This window comes from Macroventuria anomochaeta, assembly GCF_010093625.1.
Source record: "Macroventuria anomochaeta strain CBS 525.71 unplaced genomic scaffold BU25scaffold_10, whole genome shotgun sequence".
In the NCBI taxonomy this organism is placed as follows: Eukaryota; Fungi; Ascomycota; class Dothideomycetes; order Pleosporales; family Didymellaceae; genus Macroventuria; species Macroventuria anomochaeta.
Genome location: NW_022985371.1, coordinates 1,227 through 22,771, shown reverse-complemented (window position 1 = coordinate 22,771; position 21,545 = coordinate 1,227). Strand labels below are relative to the sequence as shown.

The window sequence follows — 21,545 nt, the reverse complement described above, 5'->3', positions numbered from 1 at the left end:
GCCGCGCGTGGAAATCTCACCTCGTTCTATTCAGAAAGATGGATCCATTACAGCAAGAGACTTGATTCGTGCCGCTTAGAGTTTGCTAGGCATCTAGCCCATAGCGCATCTGGCTGAGCGTCGAGGTTGGAGTACCGGGTCTTTGCCTAGACCTCGTATACTCGTACGGCAGTGTAAAAAGGAAGTGTCATAAGAGCGAGTAATGACCATCAGCTGGAGTACATTGGAACGAGCTTCATCAACAAAACAGGTAGCCGATCGGTGAGCTTGCCATATCATCTATAGTGATTTGCAATACGATGTTTTGATTTCGCAGGACTACTTTGCAAGTGTTTGATAAGCTGTATAAAAATTGTAGCCTGGTCTCGCTGGGTGTTGCATGTGCGTACATTTCGCATTAACCTTCAAGGCGCTGGTCGCTTCCAGTAGCGATGGAGAATGTTCCGGCCGCCTTCTCCGTACATGGCTAATATTAACTAGTCTTGATGTGGATGGGATACTTTAGTCTAGGCTCTTTTGCGATATCACAATGCAAAGCCCAACTCGCCTCGATACTACTCAGTAAGCCACAGTGTTCTGTAGCAGCGGATGGAGCCAGCGTTCTCGACAATTTCGTCCCGCAAGTGACCTTGGCGATCGCTCGGGGGCCCCGGTGATGAGCTAAACAAGCTTTCGACCATACTACCATGGTCCCCTTATTCGGTAGGCTTGCAGAGTATGCAGAAAATGGCGCTCTGGAATTGTCGAACACACAAGCCATAGCCCTGTCAACCGAAAGGCGTTGCAGGCGACGGCTCTGTTGAGGGTAGGAGCCAGAAAGGTCTGTTAGCAAAGATCAAAGCTTTTGTCATCCTAACCTAATGGCAGTCTCGCCAGGTCTGAACCCGCAGCGCGAATCGACGTGGCTGGAACTCCAGAGCTGGAGTACCACAACACGAACATCACTCGAGTATAAGAACATCGGTCAAAGTCGAGCCTAGAAGTATCACCAAGCAACCACTTCCACTCACTACTACCGTCTCTGGTCAAAGCAATCTTTCAATCGTTGACTCGGTGTCTCCGTGACTTATTCCATCTTTTTCCTCATCATCAACTTTTGAGATTCACCTCATTCGCTACAATGGCCGTTACTTTCACCGACAGCATGTTCGCCAACATGTCCTTCTCTATGGACAAGAAGCCTGAGATCACCGTCACCACTGTGTGTCTTCCACTCACTCCTCCTGCTGAAGCAGACCCTCACTCGCCAGAGTGGGTCATCGAGGAGCCTGCGCAGACTGCCTGCCAACAGGAGGTCGAGCCGACCAAACCTGAATCCATCGTTGCCGTCATCGGTGTTGGCTATGTCGGCACCCACCTGGTTGAGGCATTCGCTGGTCACTACAACGTCATTGCATTCGATCTCAGCGAGCAAAGACTCGCCAAAGTGGCCCAGCAACTTACTGGTCTCCCAATCCAGTTCACTTCTAACGCAAAGGATATCAGCGAAGCTAGCCATGTTCTTATCTCAGTCCCCACAATCCTTAAGGATGACAAGAGCATCGACACAGCATATCTGCGTAGTGCGATCGCTACTGTGGAGAAGTACGTCAAGCCTGGATCCACTGTCGTTGTTGAGAGCTCGGTCGCGGTTGGCATGACTCGCGAGCTCGTTGGTCCCTTGATGGCATCTCGCAACCTCAAGGTTGGCATGTCTCCTGAGGTAATTCAGCCATTGTGCTCTATTCCAATTCTCCAACATGCTTACTAACAGTTCATAGCGCGTTGACCCTGGTCGCACATTCCCCGCCTTCGAGGATATCCCAAAGATCGTCTCTGGCCTTGATGAGGCATCGCTGGAATCCATATCCACCCTCTATGGCCGCGTCTTTAACCAGCTTCTTCCTGTCTCTTCCCCAGAGGTTGCTGAGATGACCAAGCTCTACGAGAACTGCCAACGCATGGTCTGCGCCGCTTACGCCAATGAGATGGCAGATGCATGCGCTAACATTGGCATTAACGCCTTTGAGGTTAGCAATGCAGCTGCATCCAAGCCATTTGGCTACCTCCCCTTCCGTCCAGGTCCCGGTATTGGTGGCCACTGCATCCCAGTCAACCCTTACTACCTGCTGTCCAACTGCTCCATGCCTCTTCTTGAGCACGCCACTACTATATCGTGGTCGCGCCCCGCAGATGTTGCGACCCGCTTTGTCCAGTCTCTCGTTCACGAGAAGTCATCCCTCAGACAGGCAGCTGTTGATCCCAGCCAGCTTCGCCTCCTTGTTGTCGGTGTTGGCTTTAAGCGCGGTCAGGACGTTATGAGCAACTCGCCTGGCGCTGCCATTATTCGCACATTGAAGAGCCGCTTTGGAAGCTACGTTGAGTTTGCCGATCCCCTAGTCGGAACCGACATCTACAACGCTGTTCCCAAGATGGACACGACAACAAACTGGAACGCTGAGCACCTCAGCACATATGATGGCATCATCGTCTCGGTCAACCAGGAGGGTCTGGATATGGATGTCCTTGAGCAGCTTCGCGGCGTCAAGGTCGAGGACTTCACTGGCACTTTGATCAACCCCAACTACAGCATGGGATCGCCATCTGGGCTGTCAAAGGGTTTGTAGCTGATTTCCAACATTGCATTCTCGCGCGGATACCTTCGTTTAAATTCTTTAGACATTATTGAGTAGGGCATAATCAGGCGTTTTGCTTTAGCTTAAAATGATAATTTGATCTTCAATTCAAGAACTACTACTTTGAACCCGTACACGAAGTTTTCGGGACTCCTGTCTTGCGTTTACTTAGTTAAGATGCAACGCCAGGATATCAAATTAAACGACAGCTCGACTTGACAACAACGAAAAAACACAGCTGTTCCGTAGTGGGTGGATTATTCTCTACCGCTCAGACGGCTGCAAGCCTCATGGGGACATCTTCGCACACATCAAGTTAGGTCCCTTCACAGATTGTGCATCCAATTACCCCACAACTACATTGTTGTCACCTCGGGTGCCAAAAAAGCCGCACACACAAAGGAGACCCTTAGATGCTACCAATAGTGGCAGACACCTACAACGAAAATATGGATTCTGAGCAGACGGAATTGTAAAGAAGCAGCAGCTCTGTAGTTCTATGTTTTTGTAAGATTTGTTAAATTGCTGTTGTTGCACTTTGTCGCGACAAAAAGTGTGACCTGGTTGGTGTTTCTCAACTTCGCTATGGTTTGGTGTGCGAATTTTTTTGCACCCGAATAGACATCTAAAATTCTGCAGCAAACCCAACATCGTCAAAGTCAGGAGGCAGAGCCTCGCTTTCTTAGCCTCAGCCAGCTGACAAGAAGCTTCGTGCGGCTGAGCGCCACATTGACGAATTTTATCGCCAAGGATCTAATCGATAAATAAGCTTTCGTACTGCATGACGTGTGGCGAATATCGCATTGCGACCGACTGACATACAAGGGGGGAGCACGAACGGACGAGAATACGAGGTGCCCCACAGAGATTTCTGGAGGTTTCTGAATGATCAGTACCTACATTGAAAAGGTCCTATTGGTCCTTATAAGATCGACATCAACACTCGTATTCTGGTCAGTTCGTGCACCCCCTTGATACAGCTGTGCGATCACGCGGAACGAAAAAAAGAGCCGACCGCAAAATACTTGGCAGAACTTCCCCCACCCAAACTTCATACAAATTGTTCCAAACAATATTTTTTTTGACCTGAATTCAAAGCTTGTAAGGTTTTTGAAGCTGTAGATTACTATAGAATAGCTATCTTAATGTGATTTTGTGGTATTACAATGCTCAATGATCTGTTATTCTGCCCTCCATTTCAATGCAATCTGTCAATCGCTGTGGCATACTTAGAACACGTTCATTAATAAACTGCTGGGTAACTTGCTTTTGCCATCCTTCATATGCTAACTCTCTTGTTTCAAACTCATCCCAATGTGGAAATTGCTTGAGGTACTGCTTTGGAGGTTGCCAACAGTTCTCAATTGGTGCAAGATCTGGTGAATTAGGACAGTTGAAGTAGCTGTCAAGCTTGTTTTTGTGCTTCCAGATGGCTACAATGTTGTTACCTGAGCCTCCACCATGACCAGAGTCATTGTCTTCTTCAAGTGTGAAGGTATCACCACAAACAAGCCATGGTTTGACTACTGGCTCAAGGATCTGATCGCGGTACACACTGTAACGACGCAGGCCAGTAGGGAAGATATCCTGTAGTAAGTGTGAGTCCACTATGAGGCATATGGGAGTGCTGGGATGTTGAGAACACTAGGATTGAATTCCCTATACCTATAGGTCTTGTACAAAAGGATACAGAAAAACTACTCTATCTAAACTACAGTATTGGAGTCATTAAGTATCCCTTTTGGAGGGGAATTGGAAGTACCCTTGTCCAGGTGACAAGGAGGTAGTTTGTGATAGACAAGGAGCGGTGTGCTGAGACCTGCAGGAACCACATTGGTATCAGGGTGGATATGGTCATAGGTGTTACACACACGGAGAGAGAGCTTGCCATTTTTGTTGCCTGGAGTGTTGTAAAACGTCAAGTTGCTCTTGAAGTTGTACCCAATTGTAGCCCAAGTATGAGCAGCTTCCCACTGCTTCTCATCATTGCGGTTAAGTTGCTCTTGAATGCAGTCGCTACAATAGCGCTCTCCTGGTTTCCTGATGATGCACATCTTGCCTTGGGGACCTACACGCCAGTGTACTTCATCTGAAAAGCGGACAGACTTCCAGTCATCAGGCTGAGGTCTCTCTTTGAGTGCATCTTCAGACCGGCTAATACGCTTCTTAGCCAACTTTTGACTGACCCAACCCTTTGTGCAAGCAACACACTTCATGTAATCCATACTGCCAAGATGGGTACAGAGGGTATTGCCACATACTCCAAGGTCAATGTCACAAAGATGCTACGAGTAGGCCCTTTAGGACTCGCTAGGAGTCTAAATCAATTACTACGTACGGTATCTAAGTAGGTACAAGATGTTGTGTACCAAACAGAACTCTACCAGCAATAGTCTATATACTTACGTGTGGGTTCGTTTGGTTACCGGTTAATAATCGGAACTGAGTTGGATAGGTATTGGGGTTGCAAGTCCCAGAGCGGGGCTTGCAGAATTCTAATACTCCTGCTTTGGGGGTTGCAGGCCTGCTCCGGAGGTGACCGGAGGTTGTACGTCCGCTTCGGAGGCGCGTAAGGACGCTGGGGATTTGGTGCGTACGGTCAGGGACAGTACGGAGCGGATCCGGATATTGTCAGGGGATCTGGAGAGGATACCGTGACAGTCAAGTTCAGTTGAAAGTTGATCCCAAGTAAGCACTCTTGCATCCCATCCAACATCTTGTAAGAACCTGTCACAGCATTCAAGGTCTTTGGCAGAGAGTTTGAGAGGTCTCCTACGTTGTTCTTTGGTGAATTCTGAGTTATGATGGGTCCTGTTGGCCAGCTCCAAGTCCTCCTTTAGTATGGCCCAGCCTTGTTGCTTGTTCATGCCATGGTACTTGAAAAGATCGTTATGGGAGTACTTGATGCCAAGGTGGTCCATGTAGTCAGCAGCGCCCTTTATCCATGCCTTTTGGGGGGTTGTAAAGTTGGCAATTCCTTGTCGAGACATTGTGCTTGATGAGGAACAAATAATTATGCAAAAAGCTTTTGATTTGGTAGAGTTATGGCTGGTTGCAATGGAGTTGCATTGCTGATCTTCGTGTTGGGATGTGGGGCTCTTAGCGGTCGGCTGTTTTTTTCCTTTCGCGTGGCGATGTACAGCGATCCAGGATTGGGATCAGATAGCTGCACGATCGTAGTTGTGCACGGTTGGGCAATCATAACTGGAACCGAGGGTCGGATACCGACTGAAACACGATGTGCGTACAGTACTAGCATTTGTAGCGGGGATACCCTACCGTGACGGGGAAATCAGCCGTTCAACAGATGGACATGACAGAACAGACAGGGTCGTGTCGGGTGTGTACGAAGGAGCTCGTTTTTTTTGATTATCCACCCCAACGCACGGACCCCCACCAAATGTTCCGCGTTCACGATGCTCATAGTAATCTACACCAAAACAACGAAAACAAAGCATTTTAGTACAGGACCTTGTTTTCTTTGTATTTGAACATATTCTTCCTATTGATGATGGGGTTCTGAGAAACCGTGCGGGCTTCGATCAATGAAAAAAGGAGCTCTTTCGTATATGCCTGAACGTTTGTGGGCGCTATGCTAGCGCCATCCGCCCTAGCTAGGTATGGCCATTACGTTCTTGGGACTTATACCCCTGCCTCTGCGTTAAGCGAACTCGTGGCGCCTCCGCTAACCAACGAACTTTAATCCAACCTTGGCGTCCCGACGCGCGCGGACCCCCTGCAGCTCATAGTACGTCAAAGCCACTTCAAACAAGTCCCAGTCGCCAGGTACTTACAGCGATCTCGAGAATACTCGTGAGTTATCTAATCACCAAGCCTCTGTGTTGGTGCCAACACCCTGTCGCAGTCACTGTCAACACCCGTCTTCCCGATTCTAGACTTACTCAACCTACTCATCGATATAGCGTGTTGTGCAGACCAGCAAATTGCGCGCTAACGAAATGCTTGCATGGTGTCAAGGCTTAGCTTCTCACTCCCATTTCGAAGGATCGCTTCCAGATCTTGCTGCACGATGCTTCTCGAGACAACGTACATCCCTTACCCTGGGACGGCTGCCACCATGGGCCTGGGGTCAGGTCACCCTTCTGAGTCAAGTCGCCGAAAACAAATCGTGCGGCTGTAAATCTCAGCTCCATAGGGCCGACGTGTCTCCCGGGCACGATTTTCGCCTTTGGAAACTCACCACTGAGGTACTGGACTAAGAAATTTTGGATGGTGTCCGTGCGCCTCGCCCAACGGGCCTCTCCGGCTTGTACTAAATCTATCGACGCCACCAAAGGTCGATCATTTCTTACAAATGCGGCTAGCATACGCGAACGATCTCCATGCGTCGGCACTCCTGATCCTGCCTGGATCTACACAACCCGACCCTGTTGTATTCGAAGACACTCGAAATCTGAGCGGGGATTTCCTAACTCGGCTGATGAATCAGCAAGGCTCTGAGCACGACTTGGCGTCACGTGATATTCCTCGTGTCCTGGTCTCACATGCCGCGCTCTTACCGCTTACGGACAAGCCACCCGGGTACGATCAGCGACTGTCAGATCCTTGTCGTTCCGTCACATTCTCGCCGGCCTGGGTGCAGCGTGCGGAACTTACCACCACGCTCAAGATTTTACGCGTTCGATATTTTGCGTGGCCACTGCAACCAGCACACCACGACTGGGGTAAAATCACGACATCTAGCTTCTTTGGGGAAACGATGCACGCGCAACGCTAAGTGTAGTGTGCCGCCATACTTTTGTTGGCAAGGTCTACATTGATGGAGTGCGTACCACTGACAGCAATTCCGCATCCAAAGCCAGCTGAACATGAGACGCGGACGTGTTCTAGCGGTGAAAACACCTTTTGCTTCGGCTATATCTGTCCGACTCGATCATGCACAAGCTTGATGTAGTTGTGCAGCTTCAACGTTGGGCGTGGGAGCGGCTCGAACTGAGATGTTCAGTATTATTCTTTGCCTTGCAAGATCTCCGCAAGAGCGCTACGTCATGGGGAGGTGGATTCCGACCGGAGCAGATCTGTGCCCAAGCAAGCCCACGATTGGTGTCGCGATGTGCATTGTATCATACATGGGATCATCCAAACTATAGTATTCCCACGTCATTCTCAAGTTTGTTGCTCCGTTGGGTGCAGAAGAATCGGCGGCTGTGACAGCAGTGAGATAATGCATCGCAGCGACGCAGTTCCGTTGACAGCCATAGTGCAGTGCCCAGGTGAACACGCACTCTCCCATTGCGACCAGTCGTATGGAAACCACGTGTGGGATGCAACTGCTCATATACTGTAGCAAGCAATAAGCACAGTGTTTCAAAATTTGATAACTTGGAGGGCTCAATCGTGATGATTCAGGAAGGTGCATAGCGAGCCCGTTTCCCTCTTTGGTGTCATGGGATAATCTACATTGACCTCACAATCGACCAGAGTGTGACAGTTTCATACAACATTGCGAACTTCCAATCTCATTTTTATAGTGGTATACTTGCAGTGCCACCAACTGGCTTTGTTGTAATTGATAATTTCTAATTCTGCATTTGTCTCGTGGCATCGAGTTTCACTCATGTTAAGCTTTCATGTTGAAGGCAAAATCAGATGTTAGGACAAAAGCATTATTTTATCTGCGAATTGACTCTGTCTCTGGAATTTCTTGAAATGAATCTCCTCAAGTAATTCTTGGCCAGTATTCCGCTGCCGTTTTTGCACCATTAATCCTTTGCTTCAAAACCCAATAGCCAATAATTAAAAAAAATCCATGACACGGAACAACACAATACTGAAACACAAGACAGCAGAACGAATAACTCTGACACTACGGAGACAAGAAATTAAACCAACGACCCTACATAGACCCTACAAAGACCCTACAAAGCAACCCCTGAGAGCCAATACCTCGCACAACAACACCACCCGACAAACAGTTCATGTAGTGCTTCAAGAGCAAGCTGGTATAGATGCCAGCATTATGGTAGTCGAAGGGTTTTCACTTCGCCATCTGCACATGGAAGCTCTTCAACGTGGTACATTTGGGCAGAATGACGTACAACTACTGAGGAGTTATGGCCGCAAGGTTGGAAAAGGCCGCCTCAGTCTTCTTCGGTGTATTAAGGGTCTATTTACCCAGAAAATTCTAATCACTGCATCGCCTGACCAGTTAACAACAATCGTAATATCTGTGTCCTGAGTGATGTCGCGCTTGTCCATGTCCAAGTTGATGCTCACGCCGATGCTTGTGCCAGTCGTTGTGGTCATCTCGTTGCTGATCTCCATGCAGATGACGGCATTGAGTTGGCCATCTTCTTCCCGATTAGAGATGGAAGTGTCATAAGAAGTGATCAATCCAAGCTCTTGCGCAGATCTTAGACGAATCATGCTATGTGTGAAGGGAAACTGTGTATTCTCTAATACATCTTTCTTGTTGAAAGTGGTGTGATCAATTTGACCTGCAAGTGTAAGGTCATGTCGCCGACTTAAGTATGTCACTGTCAACGTAGGAACTATTCGCCTTGCCTCTGATAGGCGGACTCTTAGGAAACAGCGATACAGAGATGTTTAATGGCATCAAAGTTGTTTAGTTACCAGCCACGAGCGTCACGGACTGGTGCACGCATCATAAGATGGCTGCGTTTGTTCATATATCGGGACCGATCACGTCACTATCTAGGGGGTCTCTGCCTGTTTTCGCGCCAACAATTGCTCTCCTCGCTTCCTCGACTGGATCAATGGCATGATCGTGTTCGAAAGTCTTTGCAACACCCTCAGCTCCACAGACTGGCTTCTGCACGGCTCCAAGAACGCGCACGTTGACAACATATGGCAATCGCTCATTGCCGCGGACCCAGTCTGGAAGCACAGCTGTGTCGATGCCGATCTGCTGAGCGTACGAGCTGAAGCCGTGGCCCAGGCGCATAGAAGTCTTGAAAGTGCGAGAAGCTGTGCCATGGTGGCAGGTGGTACTCCGATGGCAAGACCCCAGATCGATGAGCCTCGGCCGGGTCCTTACGGTGGCAGTCTAATTGGTGGCCAGAATACAAGGGGGGTGCCTGAACGGACTGAAATACGCAGTGCCCCATCGAAGTTTCTGGAGGTTTCTGAATGGTTAATACCTACAACTGACGAGTCTCATTAGTTCCTCTAGGATCTACATAGACATTCGTATTCCAGTCCGTTCAGGGCCACCCCTTGTACTCCGTTCCCTTGTTAGCGGCAGGCTCAGCTCGACCGGCGAAGGCCTGACGAATGCTGCGGTGGACGCTAGTTGTGCTCTTTCGGTGCGTTGCGTCGCTCGCAACATCCTGACCGGCTTCGCGTCATCCGGCGTGGTCGGTGAATGGGGCCGGCCCGTTGGGCGTGACTGCCATTGTGCGTCTTCGACAATGCCAGGTTGCGAATGAGGGCGGTGCTCGAGGTCCAGGGCGGCATGAGCTTGTTCCGTGACAGTGACAGCACCCGTATCTGCGCAAGCCACGAGCGAGCTCGGCGTATGAATTGGCTATCGTTACCTCGGCGCCAGCGCCAGCGGTCAAGGCGACCGCTAAGTACCTCGAAGCAGAAATATGGGTCTGTTGTATTCGCTCACTTAGGTAGTCCCATAGACGAGACCATCGCCCGTTTTGGCAGGCGTTACAAACTTCGAACGACTCGGCCCTGCTGTTTCGCCCCAGAAAAGGCTCAGCCTGCATCAGAGCGCTCTACTGTGTATGGCGACCGAGCACTGGAACTCGGACCAGCCGTCAAGGTGCGCTTCGCCAACAAAACTCTTTCCGCAACCGAGACCCACCGAAAAAAGGCAGCTGCTCGACACTCGCCTTCAACGGCTACACTGCCTTAGCCCCAGACCCGGGTCAGTGTCTGGCGCTGTAAAGGTGTGGGTATGGGTGGTTGATGGGCTGTTTGCTGTCCTGCAGTTGAGGTTGAGATACTGCGAGTGTTGCTGTAAAACAGTAGATGCAGGGTGGGCAGAGAGGCGCCAAGCCACTGGCGCTTGCTTAACCGAGTGACTAGTGTCTCCCATGTTCGTTCAATCCCTTGCTAGCTGAGAATTGATACCTAGTCAATGCAGGATGTATCTCACAAGCCCTAGAATCATTTCCTTCTGGAGCTGCCGCCGCTAGAAAGGTCATCAGCCCACAAGGCCAGATTCGCAGTGCTTCCTGGCATAGCGGATCCATAGTGGTTGACTAATATCAGCTTACCCTCAATACTAACGCGGCCGAGGCGAGAATGTTTTAATATTCGTTGTGAGCTGCATTCAGCTCCCTCTAAACAAAGCCTCATGTATTTTGAACAGTGGCTGAACATGTAGTATTGGGCTTTTTGAATGACGCGTATTGAATTCTGTGGCCGTTTCCGGAAATCGCTACTTGTGTCTGTGCGCGTGACGCCCGGAGTCGTGTAGCGCCCGATCTCCAGAACCTCTGCCAATCTTCAACGCGTAATGACTCAACACCAATGACTGCAATTCGAGCTGCGATTGCGCACATGAATGCACTGAAACTTAGAGAACAATTTGTGTATCGAAAAATTGCTGATCAATGTGGTGTTGACCGGTCAACGTTGTCGCGAAGGCACAAGATCTCCGGGCAACACAAACTCAACCCACAATAAAAAGCTGAGCTCGTCAAGTATAACAAAGGCGTACTGAGCGTTGCTTACGACCTAAAAGAGAGTCGATACGAGATTTCGCGTAAGCTGTTGCGCAAGAGACTCTCTCGGAAAGCTGGGTTACCCACTTTCTACACCGTTACCAGAACTGCCAGTACAACGTTGAGCCAGAGAATCGGTACAATACAAACAAGAAAAGCTTCATGATCGGCGTGACTAATAGGTCAACAGAACGCGTTTTCAACAAGCGTCAGTATGAGAGGAAGGAAGTCACGCAGTCACTATATGCTGGTAACTGACAGTGGGTGACAGTGTTAGCTTGTGTGTGTGCTTATGGGAGTGCGTTACCACCTGGTATCAAATATGAGGCAACTGGCGAGGCTATACAATCGAGCTGATTGGACGATATCATCCCACAACAGCACTCAGTGCACTTCACCACGTCACCTACAGGCTGGACCAACGACGACGTTAGCCTGGCCTGGCTTGAACAGATATTCGACCGCTGCACCAAGCAGAAACTACGGGTACAGTATCGGCTCTTGATCCTAGATGGCGACGGCTCCCATATAACGATGGATTCGTCAAGTACTGTCTTGACAACCGAATACTATTGGGCTTTTCTTCCTCCACGCTCAACACAGACTCTCCAGCCGTCGGACGTGACCTGCTTCGCTCCACTAGCCCAGAACTACACCTCTGAGCTCACTCGGTTCACTCAGCAAGGCTTGGGGTGGTTCTCAGCAAAGAAAGACGACTTCTTCTTTTTGTTCTGGAGGGCTTGGGTGAAGACCTTTACTACCAGAATTATACTTAGCGCCTTCAAAGTAACAGTAACTTACCCACCCAACAGCAGCCAAGTACTCGATTGCTTCACTCACGGTACGCCGGAGGCAGCAGAGACCTCCGATTCTTCTACTTCTGTGTATAGCGGCGACGATTAGCTCAAGATACAGTCTCTTGTTAAGGCTGCAGTGAAGAATAACAACAGTAGAGAATCCCGCAAGCTCCACCGCACCCTCCACCACCTGCCAGTACAAAATCAGCTCCTCCACCACGAGTTTCAAGGCTTCAAAGAAGCAATACAAACCAAGAGAAAGCACAACAAGAAGAGTAGTACACTACCTCTACAGCGGGAGAAGCGGCTCCGGAGTAAGATGATGTTCTGGTCACTAACTAAGCGACGCGAGGCAGAGGTGCGCTTTCAACAACAACAACAACAACAACAACAACAGGAAGAGGACGAGCAGCTTGCGAAGGCAGAGAGGCGAGGAAGAAGAAGAAGGAGAAGAAGAGGAGGAGGAGAAGAAAAAGCGTGTAGCGCAAGAGGAGGCAAAGAAGGTGCAGCGGAAGAAGGCAGCTGAGAAGGCAGTTCAGAATCAGCGTCAGAAGGAGGCTCGCGACGCTGCCAAAGCTATACAATTGCCCCAGAAAGGCAAGAGAAAGGGTTCGCAACCTTCTATACCTAAGAACCAGCGTCAAAAACAATGTAGTGACGCTGCCCATCGCGGTGCGCGCCCAGAGGCACCTACAGCTCTACCGCCTGTCATCACCGGCAACGGCCGCGATGTCGACCTTCTTAGTGAATACAGTCAGCGCAAATCAATCGCAAGCTTGCAATTATTACTGCACCACAGATTCTTGTGATAATAGTGATTGTAGGTAGCTCTACAGCCTCATTTCTGCGAGTATGCGACTCCGGGCGTCACGCGCACGGACACTGTAAGAAAATCAACATATACAACAGCAAAATTGCAAGGAACGTTAGCTTGTAACAACCTCTCGGGTTGACCGAAGACTAGGATCGCTAGTCACCGCAAGGCTGTGGTGATGTATAAGCGGCGCTGTCGGCTGTTGTTTCGCGGTATTGCCAAGCACGCCACCCCCTAAGAGGTAGCCACGTAGCGTAGCTGAAAGCGCGGTTCCAAAAGTGGTTAGTAGGCTTGATGCCTCCAGCGTAACACAATATTCTTCGCCGTGGAGTTGCTCAACAGCACTTGACCGGTCTACCGGTACACTGCATTTCAATTCCCACGACCTAACAATGGAGAAGTGCGAACTGCGACCTACGGCCTGGGTATCCATTGATACTTCAACTTCTCGGAACCATTGACAATTCAAATTTCCAAGCCAATGGTGAAGGTACGAGAGCGATGGGCTCACTCTTCAAAGTGGCTAGCTGAGCTTATGTGGTTGTTGGCGTAAATAGTGTAGGTGGAGAACGGCGTTCAGGGGTACGGACCGAAGCTGCGAGAACTCTTATTGATAGCCTCACCCAATCAGGACAGGGTAGATTTCTAAGTGTCTGCTACCTGCCCACTGCAAGACTGTAAAAGTTTTAATACAGTAGCCCTTGTCATCAGCCACTCCATGACTCACGTTCACTACCTATGCCAGCAACCACAGTATACGGTTTCATCATTCGACAAGCCACGGAACCCTAATACAACTTTTGTGTGTGATGTCCCCGACCGTTGCACTGCTCATGGCTGATAATCAATAATGTTCTGGACTCAATGCACAGATAGTTGTTGCGCCACATGCGAAGAAGTCGTGTCACTAGATACGCACGTGTTCATCAGAGCGGGTGTAGCCAGAAGTCTGTGTAGAACTGATCCAGGGCAGCGGGAAGTAGTGCAGGAATTGAAGGCTTAGATGCCTTGGCAGGCACAAGCTCGATGGCCAACGCAAGCCATCTGTGAAGCTACTTTAGCTCCCTTGAACTAAGTCTCCAGAGTTCAGGTCATCTCCACATATCGCCGAGCCTGGTTGTGATTTCCGCCCCGAAAGTGCAGAGGCCTGTGGGGCAACCGGTGACACGCGACGGCCAGACCGCGCATGGGTGTTGTTCCACAATTGATTCGTACTATTGCGGCATGCATGCGGCTGTAGTGGCGTTGCCCATCTTAGACGGCGGGCCTTATCAAGATGGACATGTCTGATGACTTTTGTAGTGAAAGGGTGCAGCTTTTGACAATCCAAAAGTATCGTCGAGTCCCCTCTTTCTTCTGTCAACAAGACTTTCGGTATGCTAGGGGCCTGAAACAGTTGGATCATCAAGAGTCCACCATAGTTTCCAAGGGCAGCCTACAGTCTTGTTGATATTTTCAATTACACTCATTTTTTGTTCAACCAGTATCTGTGAATGTAAAGGTATGAAATTCCAAACGGCATCAATGATATACAAATACTGATAAACCATCCAGAAATCATTTCGCACCACGATCGTTATCCACCATACGCCCCTAGTTGTGCATATCAAAATTGCGCTCCTAGTGTTCGATACAAAGAGCCACCATCTTTTCTCAACATTTTTTTGAACGTCTTTATCAATAGACAAGATGTCTTCCAATCCTTCCGCCGACAAGATCTTTCCCGATCCTTCCGCCGACAAGATCTCTCCCGATCCTTCTGCCGACAAGATCTCTCCCAATCCTTTTGCCGATCCGCCTTCCAATCCTTTTACCGATCCGCCTTCCAATTTTTATGCCGACTCGCAGGACAGATACACCGCATGGAACACAACACAAACTACGCTCAACGAGAAAAGATATGATAATCAGCGGCCCATGTCCTCGGACTCTGTACTGAGTGGATATGCTTCGACGTTCGCTACCCAGATCGGTCATCCTGAGTCAAAACCCCCAAAAAGCTACTACCATCGGAACTCCGGGAACAGTTGCGATACCAAATACACTACATCGTCTGTGTACCAAAAGGAAAAGGACTACAGTCAAGACTGGCCAGAACTTCCAGAAATCAAAGATCCAGCAAGGCATCTGACAGGGTGGGAGTTGGGTTTGCAAAGATTCTTTTTCGCCTTCACCATCTTAGCGATTAACATCACTGTCGCGTTGGTGGCCATCTTCACGCATCCAGGACTCTTCGTACTCATCTTCATGATCTTTGTCAAAGCCAAAGATGTCTTATCTGTTTTCATGATCGTGGGCAGCAAGATGTATCATTCTATCAAGAACCGCATCCATCCCAAGCCTGAAGTAAGCCGCAAGTGGATCCTTTCGCTCATCCCGACCTACTCTGAGAGCGAAGAGCAAATCATCAAAGCAATTAAAGCCCTCCGACACAACGACGTAGATCCACACATCCAAGTAATGTGTGTCATTCTGGATGGCAAACATCGCGATATCCTGTCACACATGACACGTGTGGTGAAGACTTGGACCAGGCCATACGTTACCACCAAGTCAAAGAAGATAACTCTACGGTTAGTCGCTGGCTTTATCGACGATGTACCCATTTTCGTGGCCGAGAAGCTCCAGAATGCTGGCAAAAAGGACAGCTTGGTTATGTGCCATGATCTGTTCAACAGCCCTCGAGAGAACATGCCTGTATACACACAAAATCTCCGGGAAGAAATCTGGGCAGAGATTCTACCACAACTGACTGCAGGACATAACTTTACTGGTTTTGATATGGTCTTTTGTACCGATGCCGATTCTACCGTCTGCCAGGGTGCTGTGGCCAAGCTCGCGAATGCTCTTTCTCATGAACCCGACGCGATTGCCGCATGCGGTCTGGTTCTGGTTGAACTTGAGCCTGGTTACGAATGGTCAATTTGGAATCTGTATCAACAATACCAGGTATGTGGGATCACATTTTTATACGGAATCGTTCGTGTTAACAAGATCTAGTATACCTACGGGCAGTTTGTGCGGCGAATGGCCGAAGGTACAATAGGCAAGGTCACTTGCCTGCCAGGTTGTATCACCATGGTTGCCGTACGACCCGAAATGGCTGGTGCTATAACCAAGTATGCCGCACCAGTCACCGGCCTCCCTGTGATTCACCACCAGGTACAATACCTCGGCACAGATCGTCGCTTGACATATTCGATGCTCTCTCAGAGCAAGAAGATGCGCACCATATTTGTTCCAGATGCCGTAAGCGAGACAGTCGCGCCACAATCCTTACTGCACTACCTAAGTCAACGACGACGTTGGGGCTCCAACGCTTATTTTAACAACTACTTCTATTGTTTTGGCAACAATATGTGGATCATTACACGCATCGCTTCTGCCATGGAATTGGTACGCATGACCATGATCTACTACCGAGTTGTCAACACAATACTCTTTATCAAGGGACTAGTGGAAGTTTTCCACATTTTCGACATCCTACCTCTTCTGATCATCACTCAACTTCCACTTCTTTGGTTCATTTTCTCTACAATCTTCTTGGAGCCGGAGCTCAGAAAACGAGGACACAAGCTATTCCTCGGATTCTTCCTCAACAAACTTTTCTCACCGTTCGTCTCAATCACAGTCTTCACCAGGGTTATGAAGAACCTGGGAAGTCAAGGTCAGTCACACCGAGCACCCGTTCCTAATCAACAACATTGCTAACGCATGATAGTTTGGGGTGTTTCGGGTGTTACATCAAGTCAATCTTCCGTCGTAACAGATGATCTTGAGGCACAAAAACCCAAAGTAGGATAGTCACTCCTCCACCAAGAGCTTCTTCTTCTCCACCTTTTTTACATTTCTTATTTCTTTTATTAACTCTACCTCCTATATCCTACATCGAAAACTTCTATGCTTGAGATACCAATCCCTAAAAGCTTCATAATCAGCGGTCAGATCATTTCAGACTGTATTATTTTCTATGTAAATATCATGAAAACCAGAGGGGTTTTTTTTTTTTTTTTTTATAGATGTACGTCTCAGAAAAGGCCTCTCACCGGGTGTCACGGTCATGTTTTATCCAAATCTTTGAGTGCTAAAACTTTTGTTCTTAGAATCAGGTTCGTAGGCAAGACACAGTGCTTCATTGTTGCTTGTATCTACCAAATGCACGTGACCCTAAGGCTTCCCGTTCGCTCAACCCTATCTAAGCAACGCACTAGCGGATTAGTATTTATGTACTTGGATACTAGCAATTCCCTCTCCTTCTACGTGTGTGCGGGGATATTAGCTTTTTGTTATTGTTTCTAAACCGCTGCCTTAATACCTTGATAGTTCCTTATAATCGTGTCCCGCTCTTAAGCCAATTTCTCAGGTCGGTCCATTTGGCCAGCTAGTCAGTTGCATCTTTGGCTCATGGAGAACACCATAAAATGAGTAGCAAACATCAGATCAAAGGCTGCGCCGGGCCGTCTCTCTTATCCTTCGCTGCACCCACTTAGACCAGAGCCTCATCTCACAGCAAACTCAACATATCACATAGGTATGGCGATGAAAATCGAGCTGTAGTAGAAGTCAGACGGGACGTCGCTGAAGGTATAGCACGGCGCGAGCACGCAAGCAGAGAGTAGGATTGGCAGGATGAGCAGCCCCATGTGCCAGCGATACGGAGTGAAGAAAGGCACAAGTATCAGCGCGAATGCGGCTAGTAAGTAAATGGCGGGCATTGGCGCGCGCGAGCTGAGGGGTGGGTATCATCTGGCGAGTTTTCCTATGTTGCACAGTGCGGGGATGATACTCTAAGTTTAGGAGCGGGTTAGGGGTATTGGGAAGGAGAGTTGGAATGGTGCCGGACCGAGGGATGGGGGCATGGGTGGCGTGATTGGCCTTATCGAAGCACGCTGCTGGGGAGTTCGGTGCAGAGTCACTTTGAAGAAGGGTGCACGCAACAGCACCAGGAAGAATTAGCAGCAGGGCTGGGGCAATGTATGCATATCTTGAAACATAGTTCCATCTTGTTAAAGTTCTATGCGAGCAAGCTTTCAGTTGCCTCGAAAGATTGCCAGAAGGGTTAAGGGTGTGAACCTAAGGATGCAATAAGATAAGACGCTGTAAAAATAAAGGTAAGAAAACAAGGCTGTGCGTTGTGCCTGTTGCTAAGCTGCTGCACTACGAACTCTAAAACAACAATTTAACCTAAATAGGACAACACAGCTTATTCTGCTGTAACCTCTTTGGCTAATCCGCTTGGCCAAGCCGCAGGCTAAAAGATTAGAGCATCTTGCCGGTTACTGGAGATTCGGGTCGACTGTCTGTTGTTTGCTGTCACCTGCAATGTTTTGATTTTATGCGCCAACGCGGCACAGATATAGAGGCGCGTAGTAACACTAACACCTTAATAGCTTATTTTACAAATAGACAGCTGCAAACAGGTAATTCTTATATCTAAATCTATTCTTTCTTACACACTTGTACTGCTGCAGAGTGTAGTTGTTAATTTTAAAGTAGCTTTAAGGTATAAGTTAACCTTAGCCTTGTCTAGTTTTTTTGTTGGTTGCTGTATGTGTAGGTTTTTTAACAAGGAGGTAGACTTTATTCTCCTTCCACCGTGTGGGCGACTCACCCGTGTGGCCAACTTACCCGTAAGGTACGTTATACCTAACTAAAATAACGTAGTATATTATTATTGTAGCGCTATAGTAAGTTAAGCTTGGCAAGTAGTTTTGGTGTTTCTGCAAGTAATCGCTTAAAAGAAAGGGGCTCCTTCGTATTTGTGATGGCTAGATGGATCGACCGGGCAGCCTGTGCGCCTATCGATGAGGCTTAGTTACTAGCGTCACACTAGTAGGAACATCAAGTTGTGGCTCAGCGCCGATCTTCCTCCTGAACTAGTAATTCAACTTCTCAACCCCTCACACACTCGCTACGCTCGCTTCGCAATCATCTTCGGTACCTCGTCAAGATCATCGTCCTTCAAAAAACACCGACGGCCTCACAATGAGAGCTCCTACCTCTCTCTCAGTTCTTCTTGCTTTCAGTGCTTGGTTCACTGGCTGCAGTGGAGAGCGTCTAGCGTTCGACAGTAATGGAGTGTCTGGTCGGGCTGAGACGCTATTTCGGGCGCAACAAGATCAAGATGGCAGCCATGCGAACGAAGTCGTGGCTTACTGGGGCCACACACCAGGAAATCGTAATTCTAGCATTCTGGATCTTTGCAAAGAGCCTGAGCTCGATGTCGTGATAGCTGGGTGGATAGTTGACTTCTCCCTTCCCGGCGGCTTCCCGCGATTCGACTTCGGAGCAGGGTGCATGAACATGACGCCTGGCAAGGCGGCAATGAATTCCAGCTGTGGATACCGGTCGAAGGAAATGTCATCATGTCAAGGTCTGGGCAAGAAAGTTTTCATCGGGATCGGAGGTGCATCATCGTCGATCACGTTCACAAGCCGTCAAGATGCCGCGGATGCAGCCGATAAGTTGTGGTCACTTTTCGGTAATACCACATCACCCCAAGTCTACCAGCCGTTTCCAGACGTATCAGTAGATGGCTTCGATCTAGGTAAGTCGCAATAGCCGTCCTCATTTCCGCCACTCTGATCATGAACATCATCACAGATCATGAAAACGGTTCGCCTGACTACTTCGATGTGTTCGCACAATCTCTTCGCCAAGCTTTTACTCGCAACCAGAGTCAAATCAGCCTTTCCACATGCGTATCCTGCGCTTTCACGGATCCAGTGCCTGAGGGTTTGTATCAAGAGGTTGATTTTGTGTCAGTAAGATTCTACAACGCCAAATCTTGTAACTGGGGATCTTCCGGGTTCAACGCCAGTCTTAAGAAGTGGTGCAGCACCTTATCTGGCTCGCATGTTTTCTTCAAGCTCCGTGTCGCACTTCTTGCTTTCAATTCAGGTGGGAGCGGATATATCCCTCCCGACGGGATGGTGGCTTTGATGGCAGATGCAGTGGCTACTACAGGTGCGTGCATTGGAGGCGTTACGTTTTGGGACGGAACCATGGCCATGCAAACCACAACTCAAGACGGGGACACGTTCTTTGATGTTGTTAAAAACGTTAAGCTCGGCCATATACCGGTCACTGGTAACGCACGGTCAGTAGTTGCACCTCTCAACTACCTTCACAAGGTTGTACAGCTATATATGATAGCTATTATTATAGAATTCTTTTAGTAGAGTAATCTATAGAGTATAGACCTACTCAGGTATGGCGACATGGAACAGACCCTACTCCAAAACTAAACTCTTTTAGGAAGTCACCATCCCCGATTAAGCCAGCCACCCAAAAATACCACGTCAGTTCGCAGTTGCGGTCAGTAGGAGCAATTCGTCGTCGCAGTTGCAGTCGCGATTTGTAGTCGCAATTTCTTATTGCAATTGCACCAACAGCAGCAGCAGCAGCAGCAGCAGCATCGCCACAACTACCGCAAAAGCAGCAGAGCGGCTGCTAACGCGGAGAGGAAAAGAGAAGGAGAACAGGACGCATCTCTATAGGCACTTCAGAGCTGCAGACTACCAATATTAACGAGCTCGCTGGGTAATGTATTTAATGTTGAGGAGGACAGGTGGGGAGGCATGAACACGCAAGAGGTTGGCGGCAATGGAGCGAAGACACAAATGACGGCATGGACGTATCGATCCTTCCAGACCAACATCGCACTCCACAAAGCTCACCTCCACGGCGCCTGAGGCGCAGCGCTCCTACGCAAGCTGCAAGGTCACGCCCACGTGGCAGTCTTGCGTACTGGTGACTCCGGGATGTCATGTCGCTGCATCGAAAATGGAGAGAGTACCTGAGGCGCGCTGTCGCAAATAATTACGCACCCTGGGCATGTCCACTCGTGTTAGATCTAGTGTAAAGCTATTCGCAGCCATTTGCTTGCATGCCTCCTTTGCGTGGAGTTGTCGCCGGTGTGCGCGCCACCAGGCTGTGCAGCAGCTGCAGCCACAAATTGAAACTATCCGTCTAAGCTGAAGGCAGCTGAGTGCCCTTCGGCAAGCGCCAGCCCGCCACTCCATTTCCCTTGAATCTTGAGATTTCCCGATCAGCCAAGTAGCCTTGGAAGAAAGTCCTACTTTATTGTTCAGAACCTACCAGCGAGGCTCTTGTAGCACCTTCAATTTGCGGACGAGATGAGTGATCTCGAGGAGCTGGTTCCATGGCAGAAAGGCCCTACCAAACGCGGTGGATACGGGGTCATCTACGCCTGCCTAGCAGTTGTTTCAAGTGTTGAAATGTGGGTTAGGTTCAAGAAAAAAGTTGAGGTTCTTTTGGTAGAGCTTGATAGAGGTAACTTTGCAAAGTATAACGGTACCTTCCACTAAGCTGTAGGTGCTGTGGTTGTAGCGCTATTCGTGGTTAAAGATATGGGGGTTGGTGGTGTAGTTCCTATTATGGTAAGGTTGCTCCAAGACTGCACTAACCCCAAAATGAATAAAATGCTGACACCTAACACAACAGCCTGTACATCAACAACAACTACATAATATTGCTATTTTTGCACAGGGAAGTTACTTGTAGACCTATGGTATCTATTGCTACCAAAAAAAATGATTTCCCTGCTGGCTGTAGGCTGTTGTTGGCATGCCTTCCCAATTAGTATAAAATGCTGACAGTGCTAACCCCAAAATGAATAAAATGCTGAAAACCAAAC

At 48.8% G+C, this 21,545-nt stretch overlaps 8 protein-coding genes across 8 annotated transcripts; 6 read left to right on the top strand and 2 right to left on the bottom strand.

Moving 5' to 3' along the window:
• Positions 1 to 1,168: 1,168 nt before the first annotated feature.
• On the top strand, positions 1,169 to 2,606 carry BU25DRAFT_337668 (nucleotide sugar dehydrogenase; the record flags this gene model as incomplete). Its single annotated transcript, XM_033702686.1, has 2 exons — positions 1,169 to 1,702; positions 1,761 to 2,606. 2 exons carry the CDS (start codon positions 1,169 to 1,171, stop codon positions 2,604 to 2,606), a joined length of 1,380 nt encoding a protein of 459 aa, XP_033563379.1.
• A 1,179-nt stretch (positions 2,607 to 3,785) lies between these two features.
• On the bottom strand, positions 3,786 to 5,974 carry BU25DRAFT_465246 (uncharacterized protein; the record flags this gene model as incomplete). Its single annotated transcript, XM_033710647.1, has 3 exons — positions 5,269 to 5,974; positions 4,485 to 4,875; positions 3,786 to 4,170 (listed from the first exon to the last, which is right to left on the bottom strand). The coding sequence occupies exons 1-3, from the start codon at positions 5,603 to 5,605 to the stop codon at positions 3,786 to 3,788; spliced, it is 1,113 nt and encodes a 370-aa protein (XP_033563378.1). The 5' UTR covers positions 5,606 to 5,974.
• An 869-nt stretch (positions 5,975 to 6,843) lies between these two features.
• BU25DRAFT_17732 (uncharacterized protein) lies at positions 6,844 to 7,485 on the top strand. Its single transcript, XM_033700876.1, has one exon. The coding sequence runs from the start codon at positions 6,931 to 6,933 to the stop codon at positions 7,351 to 7,353; it is 423 nt and encodes a 140-aa protein (XP_033563377.1). The 5' UTR covers positions 6,844 to 6,930; the 3' UTR covers positions 7,354 to 7,485.
• Positions 7,486 to 10,978: 3,493 nt separating this feature from the next.
• On the top strand, positions 10,979 to 11,523 carry BU25DRAFT_17710 (uncharacterized protein). The gene has a single exon (XM_033700872.1). It carries the CDS (start codon positions 11,082 to 11,084, stop codon positions 11,235 to 11,237), a length of 156 nt encoding a protein of 51 aa, XP_033563376.1. The 5' UTR covers positions 10,979 to 11,081; the 3' UTR covers positions 11,238 to 11,523.
• A 3,280-nt stretch (positions 11,524 to 14,803) lies between these two features.
• Positions 14,804 to 16,690, top strand: BU25DRAFT_337597 (glycosyltransferase family 2 protein; the record flags this gene model as incomplete). Its single annotated transcript, XM_033702683.1, has 3 exons — positions 14,804 to 15,835; positions 15,887 to 16,553; positions 16,608 to 16,690. 3 exons carry the CDS (start codon positions 14,804 to 14,806, stop codon positions 16,688 to 16,690), a joined length of 1,782 nt encoding a protein of 593 aa, XP_033563375.1.
• Positions 16,691 to 17,349: 659 nt separating this feature from the next.
• BU25DRAFT_17697 (uncharacterized protein) lies at positions 17,350 to 17,668 on the bottom strand. The gene has a single exon (XM_033700870.1). It carries the CDS (start codon positions 17,599 to 17,601, stop codon positions 17,410 to 17,412), a length of 192 nt encoding a protein of 63 aa, XP_033563374.1. The 5' UTR covers positions 17,602 to 17,668; the 3' UTR covers positions 17,350 to 17,409.
• Positions 17,669 to 19,033: 1,365 nt separating this feature from the next.
• On the top strand, positions 19,034 to 19,680 carry BU25DRAFT_299408 (glycoside hydrolase family 18 protein; the record flags this gene model as incomplete). Its single annotated transcript, XM_033701962.1, has 2 exons — positions 19,034 to 19,433; positions 19,490 to 19,680. Coding segments are annotated over 2 exons (591 nt in total), but the record flags the coding sequence as incomplete, so codon positions are not given.
• A 1,342-nt stretch (positions 19,681 to 21,022) lies between these two features.
• Positions 21,023 to 21,258, top strand: BU25DRAFT_409099 (uncharacterized protein; the record flags this gene model as incomplete). Its single annotated transcript, XM_033705981.1, has 1 exon — positions 21,023 to 21,258. A coding segment is annotated over one exon (194 nt), but the record flags the coding sequence as incomplete, so codon positions are not given.
• Positions 21,259 to 21,545: the final 287 nt, after the last annotated feature.